The 8,369-nt window shown below is 43.3% G+C and overlaps 1 protein-coding gene across 1 annotated transcript; it reads right to left on the bottom strand.

Moving 5' to 3' along the window:
• Nucleotides 1-585: 585 nt before the first annotated feature.
• FGF20 (fibroblast growth factor 20) lies at nt 586-6,751 on the bottom strand. The gene is made up of 3 exons (XM_066996797.1): nt 5,112-6,751; nt 3,050-3,153; nt 586-1,703 (listed from the first exon to the last, which is right to left on the bottom strand). The coding sequence occupies exons 1-3, from the start codon at nt 5,896-5,898 to the stop codon at nt 1,458-1,460; spliced, it is 1,137 nt and encodes a 378-aa protein (XP_066852898.1). The 5' UTR covers nt 5,899-6,751; the 3' UTR covers nt 586-1,457.
• Between the last annotated feature and the right edge of the window lie 1,618 nt (nt 6,752-8,369).

Here is an 8,369-nt window from a genome sequence, read left to right as displayed (position 1 = left end):
CAGTCAATATTCAGAGGAGTCTGTGCTTTGTAACTGACAGTCCTGAATTAAATCAGTGTAAACCAAATTGGTGTGATCTACCTGTCATATAGCTATAACTAGCATAGAGCCCTAGCTCATCTTTATGCTGACAGTATTCACACAAAAACTGCTGCACAAATTATTTCCTAAAGGAGAAATTAAGATTAAAAAGTCATTTCCTTAGGCTCCTATGTAGTCAGTGGAGAAACAGCCTTTACTCACTTGAAGTTTTCCATTCAGCAATATCAGAAACTCCTTATTCCAATACTGTTTCCCTTAAACATACCGATACATAGTTAAAACATCTTATACAGTGATGATAATCCTACATGAAAATTTGATGTAATGCAGAGAATTCTAGTCATTTAGGTATTTGTGTTTTAGTAAAGACAGTACGAGTCACTTAAAAAAAAATCAAGCATGATGAGATCTCAATCAAGACTGCAAGAGCTAATATTGCTTGTCCTTTCAAGGTAACTGTAATACATTCTTCATAATTGTTTCATGTTTGCAATGTTACATATAATGTGCAAAGAGACACTTTAAAAATGACAGTAAACCCAATAAAGTAAAATCATTTTTAATTCCCTTTTTAAATGTGCATTTGAATTCAATACAGTTCTGTAAGGCACTCTCATAGGTCAAGAAACCAAAACATTCTTTCCAAAATAAGGATAGTCATGAGGCAATGGTATGTGCACACAATATAACCTTTTCTGTGACTGATAGACAATGAAATCTGAATATCCAGGCTTTGGATGCACTGCAATGTAATGTCATTGCTGTATCATGATACTACTCGAAGTAAATATTGGCACTGTAAATGATCTCTCATTGGGTTTAGGGGCTTGTATTCTCTTCATATCCCAGTAAAAAATAAACTCTTTAATAAATAAATATATAAAATAAATATATGCTATCTGGAGATGTATAAATAGGTCCATCCTGAATAAAAGTTCCAGCTCCAACCATGATGCGTTGACATCTAAGGTCCATCACTGAAGTGAAGCCACTAAAACTTCATACACAGTTCTCAGGATTTTTTCTTTTTTAAAAAAACTATTTTACAGTTTATTTCTTTCTATTTCTCCCAGCTGTTGTTGGATCCATATGATGTAGGTACTTTTTTGGTAATTTATGGACCCTAAGTAATCCAGATGAAATTGCCAAGAGTTTGTTATTTTTAAGAAAGTCACACTCCAACTTCTCTCTTGTCACTGGCTACCACACAGTTCGGCAGGTTTGAAGGAGGCTGGTCCACCCTCAGCTTTAAGGCTTTGTCTCCTAAATCCAAACTTTGGAAATTAGAGGTTTGGCCATCACAAAGTAGCTTCTTCAAATCCGGTACCCATGTTCCTCACGCTGGTATTGCCATGAATAAAGGGGCAAGATCAAACAGATCTGGTGTGGTTTTCTTTCCAAACTTCCCTCCTTCCTCAGCTGTATCCTAACACATCTTTGTACAGTTCTGGAACTCTTTCGGGATCCACAGGGCGGGGCAGGAAATGTGTGAATTTCTGGTGTCTCTTGGACCTTGCCCCATCTCTGGGAGTACCGTCTTTGTTAAGTGCTACAAAGTACCGCCGCCCCGAATCTCCATGTTTGTACACATTGGACGAGTAAGTGTTGTACCAGTTTTCCTCAAACTGTTCCCTGAAGATGCACTCAGGAGTTAGTTTCTCCTACAGAAAGAAACAGCAAAGAAAAATAAGTCAAGTTGTTGCTAGATATCTGAACACACTGTTGAAAAAATGATAAAAATAAACAAAATGCCATAGGCTTTGTGCTGCCTTACTGTTCATATAATTTTTAACAAAACAAACCCAAGAAGAGTATGTAGACCCAACCTGGAGTTTGGCAGGCTAATTTATCCCTTTTTCTTCTAAAACCTGGACATGTATATACAAAATTTCAGATTTAAACACGCATTAGATAACTCCGTCTCTAAGAAGTCATTACTAGTCCAGTTCAAGTGCCAGCAGTATGCCAGCAGGTCACCATTTCATATTTGTTCAAAACACTGACTGTCACCCCATTTAAAGCCTTTACAATATTTCTAGGCCAAAACCCATTATGGATTCAGATGATTAATGAAGAAAGTCACAAATTATAACATACACTTTTCTGCTTTTTTAGAGAAGGTATTAATCGCTTACAGGTAAGCAATAAATCAGTCAGTACTAGAAGCAATAGAAACAGAAGTGATGAAGAGGCATTAACTGGAGAGACACAGTAACTTCTCTCTAAATGTTTTAAGACTTTGAAGGAGAAGAGTCTGAGACCCTTAATGGTACTGGAAAACTCAAAGCTTATATTTTGCAGTCATATGTTGAAGTTATTCAACATATACAAATCAACTGTAATGAGTACAAGCTTAATTTCATTCTTAAGCACAAGCATTCCAGTGCTGGGGTCTCCAGGTACTGACAATACTTTTGCATCATTCCGATTTTTCATATAAGAATGGTACCTAACTGTGACACATAGTGCTATCCTCTTTTTCCCAGCTTTTGTAAGTTTGCTTTTACATTAAAAACTGGTGTCTGGAAGCACCCTCTGCTGATCTGTAAAGGAGCATTATCTACATAAAATAAGTCAGGGTACTATATTAATAGTTGTTTACCTGTTCCATAGCTATCCTTTCAAGTTTTTTCCACTTGCATTACATGTTTTTGATGATAGAGTATACACTATGATACATTTGCAGTATTCATGAAAAGCAAATTAGATTCTAGGCAACCTAAATGCTTTTTGAATGGCTAGTTTAATTAGCTATTTTTGTCTTAATTTAAGAGGAATGTTTCTCTTCAGTTCTCTGCATCTAGGATAGAGAAACTTTTGCCATCAAATCTTTAGTATCCAAGGCTACATTGTACACTTTAAGAATTCATTGTTTATTTCAACAAGAAAAGATGTCAGCGTTTTAAAAGTTAAGACTGCCTCAGCTATACGCTAGAGGTGTTTGCACAGTGCTAATAAGTGAATCAAAACATCAACATGTACAAGCTGACATGAAAGTAGTACTTACAGAGCCATAGAGTTCTCCCTTCTCGTTCATTCCAAGGTAAAGGCCACTGTCCACACCTCTTATACTGACAAGTCCCACTGCCACACTGATGAATTCAAGGATACCTGATATACAAAGGAAAAAAAAGAAGACAATAAGAGGTTGTTTTAATTCAACTAGTGTGATAAAAATCAATAAAAACATTCAAAATGTAGTTGAAAGCAAGTGGAAAATGTATATATAAAAATATGGCCTACTTTTTCTGAAATTTCAAATACTGTATGGAAACATATATAACATTTTCACAGGAAAGCAGCCTGAGATGCTCACCTAGGTATAAGAATCCTACTTTATTTAAAGAAAGCCTTTTATATACATATATATATATAATTGCTTTGATGATGAAAGGTTTTTATTCATCACTCAGGCTAAAACCTTCAGTACTATGCAGTTGCAATCTGTAATGATTAGACGCTATTTGCCAAGCTGCCTGCTCAAACATTGGAAGATAGGTTTGGATTACCTGAAAATATACTTTACTTTTGCTATAGTATTATCTTAAAAAAACACTTCCATTATTAGGTAGTTTGAATAGAAATCAAAGTACTGATGGGAATTTTATATAACAGAATCTACCCACAGGAAAAAAAAAGTATTTGCCAGACATCTTATCTAGCCCATTGGCCCACACATCTTGACACAACTTGCTATCTTCAGTGCAGGCTTTTTATGTGCACGAAATATGCCGGTTATTTGCTAATGCTTGGATTATAGAATTATTTATCTTACATTTGCCCGAAATGGGATATATGTTAATAATTTAAAATATTTAGGAGACGATGCTCTGTTTGAAGCCTGCAGTTTGGCAAGCATATGCCAGCCTATTTAACCAATTGATATGCACAGGTTATAGTGCATATAAAACATGAAAGAAAGGGAATGTGTGAAGCGGCTTTTTGGAAGTTGTTAACAATGTAAACAGAGCCTCAAAAGAAGCTGGTCTAGAATCATACCCAGGATTTTGCTGTGCAACAGCAAAACCACAAAACAGTAAAAGAAACTCAATCTAAGGAAAGTGGTTTTAAATAGCGTATTTGGTTTTTACTGTGTCCTTTTGTCTATTTGCTGTATTTATGACTACTCTTTTTCATTCGGGACCAATTTTCACTGCAAGGCAGACAGATTGTCTGGACTATCCAGTAATTTCAAGTGTTTTGATTTTTAATTGAGCTTTGGCAGGTTTCTTAGTTATCTCACCAAGCAGCAAAGAGTATAAATCCTTTACAAAGAGCGGTCATTAAAAACTCTATTGCATGTAAATCAAGCTAGCGTTCCAGTTCCTAAAGCACAAAGCCCCAGAAAAAGAGGTGGAGGCATTTTGTCCTTCTGGTATCATTTTCAAAGCCGCTCTTTTCAAGCCTATAATAAGCAGGTGATTCAACCCACAAAGCAACCACATCAGACAGACCTGCAGAGAGCGGTGGTAGAATAAAGGAAGAACATTTCTAAAAAGCCCAGAGAATGTTTGATCTGGGGCTAACTTTTTTTTTCTTCTTTTTAAGCAAAGATTTATTTCGTGTTTACACGCTGTCGGAAATCTCCCTTCTGAGAAGAACTCTGTTGACTACCGCTTTCCTACTTCTGAAAACATCCCCGTGCTATAAAGGCAATTACGAGCCCTTCCAGCGGGCTGTTTTGGCTGCGGGGAGGGCGATAGGAAGCACTTTAATCACCTTTTTACGACTGCTAAATCAATACCCACCGCAACTCGCACGGAGCTGACAGCGGCAGGTTTGTTCGGAGGCGCAGCTCCTACAGCTGCAGTTTAGGATTCACTCTGCGGTCGGGTGAAGCATGCACGCTTCGGGGCTGCCTTCCCCTCGTTTCGGGTTATTGATGGGTCCCCTCAGCTCCAACTTTTTGTCCCGTTTAAAAACAAAGCACCCGAAGGCGGCCGAGCCCCCGAGCGCTCAGCTCAGCCCGCTTTCCACCCGCCCCTCCGAGGGTATGCTCAGCGCTCCCTGCCCCCGGTGCCCGTCTCAGGCACCTGGCCCGACCCCCGCTCCCTCTCCCCGGCTCCTACCGAAGAGGCTGTGGTCCTGGCGGGTGCCGCGCACGCTGCCGTCGGGCAGGATCTGCAGGTGGAAGCCGGTGCGGCAGTAGAGCTGCCGCCGCCTCAGGATGCCCTGCAAGTGCGCCAGGTCCGCGGCCGCCGCCGCCGCCGCCGCCGCCGCTGCCGCCCCTCCGCCGCCCGCCCGCTCCGCCGCCGCCGCCCGCCGCTCTCCCAGCAGCGCCGGGCGCTCCCCGGCGGGCGGCAGCAAGAAGTGGGCGCCCACCGGCTGCCCCAGGCCGTCCAGGCCGCCCAGGAAGGGCCCCACGTCGGCCAGCGGAGCCATGGGGCAGCGGGGCCAGAGGGTCGCGGGCCGGCGGAGGAACGGGCGGCGGCTGCCGGGCATGTGGGGGGGCGCGGCGGGGCCGGGCTGGGCCGAGCCGCTGCGAGCCAGGCGGCGGGGTGGCGGCGGCGCGGCCCCGCGCCGGTATATATAGCCCGCGGGCCCCCTGACATATGCTAATGGCGGCTGCGGCGGGGAGGCCGCGTTTGAAATTGTAAACCCCGAGCCCCGCGCATCGCACCTCCAGCCCGGCCCGGCCCGGCCCGCCCGGCGGGGAGCGGGGAGCGGGGAGCGGCGGCACGGGCACGGGCACGGCAACGGGCACGGGCAGGGCAAGGGCGGCCCCCGGGCGGGCACGCACAGATGCAGCCGCACACACACACGTACATGCATATGTACATATACACACATATATATACATGTGTACACACACACATATACATGTACACACATATATACATATGTATGCACATACATACAGACACATCAAACATGCACACATACAGATATACACACACATATACACATATACACACATATACACACACACTTACATACACACATACACACACGTATATGTACACACACACACATACATGCACACACATATAAACATGCACAGGTGCCTTTGCTGCTGGTCGACAGTGCCCAACCCAGGGCCAGGACCTGGGCAAGGACCAGGAATCAGGACTAGGACTCGGAATCAGGACCTGGACCAGGACCGGGACCACAGCCAGGAGCAGGACCGGGACCACAACTGGGACTGGAATCAGGATCAGGAACAGGACCAGGACCAGGATTATCAGGACCAGGAACAGGACTGGGACCAGAACTGGGACCAGGATCAGGACCAGGACCAGGACCACAACCAGAATCAGGACCAGGACCTAAACCAGGACCACAACCAGGACCCAGACCGGGATCAGGACCAGGACCAGGACTAGGACCAGGACCAGGACCAGGACCAGGATCAGGATCAGGACCAGGACCAGGACCAGGACCAGGACCAGGACCACAACTGGAATCAGGACCAGGACCAGGACCACAATCGGAATCAGGACTGGGATCAGGACCAGAATCAGGATCAGGACTAGGATCAGGATCAGGACCAGGACCGGGACCAGAACCAGGATCAGGACCGGGATCAGGACCAGAACCAGGTCTGGGTCCACAGCGGGGCCCGTGTGGGAGCTGCTGGAGCATTACGTGGACAGGTGCAAGGAGAGGCAGGAGGGAAGAAGGAGAAAGGGCGTTACCTGAGGGTTAGACCTGCCCAGACACACATGAAAGAAAAAAAACACAAAGATCTGACAGCTTTGCTCCCTGTTTCTGAAACGCTAATAAAATGTACATGCATTACCCTTTCCTTTTATCACTTCAGTTACAAGGAGGGGAATTTTTAAAGAAATTGGCATAGTCAGGGAGGTGTTTTCCCCTCTGCAAATTCTCCCTCAGATTTAATTTATCATTAACATGACATGAAACTGATCTATGGCGTTTGTATATCGGTCTTAAAAACATAAATGGGCAGGCGTGTGGTTTGTGATAAATATTTTCAAAGCTTGCACCCATGAAGAAACAGAGAGCAAGAGATGGCCCATCTAGTCCACCTTCTGTGGGGTTTTGCAACAGGACCATTATCAAAGTCTGCGAGTGCCACAAATTAACGATAATGTCATATCCCAAAAGCTCCCTGTTATCTTTTCTATGATGTATTAAAAAATGTGGGACCTTGTTGTCCTGTTTCAGCTGAGCATATGCATTTTTCAACACAAAAGCAGAATGGTTCACACAGGCAAATTTATTTGCAGAACACATTAATTACTAGCAGTGATAAAGCAATGGCGTATTAAAACTAAGAACTCAACTTCTGCCTTTTGTGCTGCTTTTTCTATAATATCTAAAGAATTTTAGGGCTCAAACTGCACGGTTCATCTTAGCGTTCAAGATGCGCAATGCAGTTCCTTGCCAATATTAAAACAAGGTTTTAAAGTACGAAACGCAAAGATCTTTTGCAGTTAACTCTCTCAGAAGTTTGAGAGAATTGCTTGGCGGTCTAAGGTTTCATTTAAACAAAAAAGTTGTAGAGAATCATGAAAGATTAGTTCTCCAGTCTTGCTCCATGGTCTTTTCAGTCACCGTCTAAATCTGGGAGATCAAATGGATTTGACTGCTTAGCTTTATTTGCTGTGGAGAGTATAGGGCTAATTAATTGGCAGGTGCTTTAAAGCAGGTAATGCTACACCTTTTCATCATTGCAGTCCTAAGTACTGCCCCTGCGTGCACCTGAATTATAAAAAGGCTGCTTTAAAGCAAGTGATTTACTGTGGAAGGATTTAAAACTGAAAAAACTAACGCTAAATACAATGATCAGATAAATCACCTCAGAAGAGAGCACGGGCAGACCTGCTCTGAAGGCAGTTACAGATAGATGTTATATTATTTTACCTTTCAGATAACAGGAGCCTGTCATGTGGTGGGACCCAAAAATGCACCATAATCGAGATTTCAAAGCACATCTGTGTAAACATTATCACATCAGTGTAAAACATCAACCAATGAGCTTTCTCTTTGAACCAAATCTACTTAATTGCAGTGCTAAATCAAAGAAATAGATCAAAGTTGAATAATCTATATGGCACCTATTTCTCAAGTAGCCTGTACGCTGATTACTCAAATATACCTGAAACGTTTGAAACACGCATCAAGCACTTTTATTGACGTGACGTGTAGGTCAAGATCAAACTGTAATTAGTTCATCACAGCTGCTAAGTTGCAGGACAAGCACTCGGATGGTACAACTGAAAAACAGTAACGACAGTAAAAACAGTAAACAACTAAAAAAAAGATGCCCTGTTACGGAAAACGTTCCTGGGTCCCAGCAGTACTCCCCAAGCCCTACCAAGCAGAGGGCTCTTCTGGTTAGATGGCACCCAATGGAGGAGGGT

Source organism: Anser cygnoides, chromosome 4, assembly GCF_040182565.1.
Source record: "Anser cygnoides isolate HZ-2024a breed goose chromosome 4, Taihu_goose_T2T_genome, whole genome shotgun sequence".
NCBI lineage: Eukaryota > Metazoa > Chordata > Aves > Anseriformes > Anatidae > Anser > Anser cygnoides.
Note: the sequence above shows the minus strand (reverse complement) of the source record. Positions and strands in the feature narration are given on the sequence as shown.

Excerpts from the sequence above, each read along its gene's own strand:
- FGF20 (XM_066996797.1), bottom strand. The coding sequence starts at position 5,898 with ATGTATGTGCATACATATGTATATATGTGTGTACATGTATATGTGTGT. Across the intron at positions 3,154-5,111 it reads CCAGGACCACAGCCTCTTCG|GTATCCTTGAATTCATCAGT; the intron begins GTAGGAGCCGGG and ends TTTGTATATCAG. Across the intron at positions 1,704-3,049 it reads AGGGAGAACTCTATGGCTCT|GAGAAACTAACTCCTGAGTG; the intron begins GTAAGTACTACT and ends TTCTTTCTGTAG.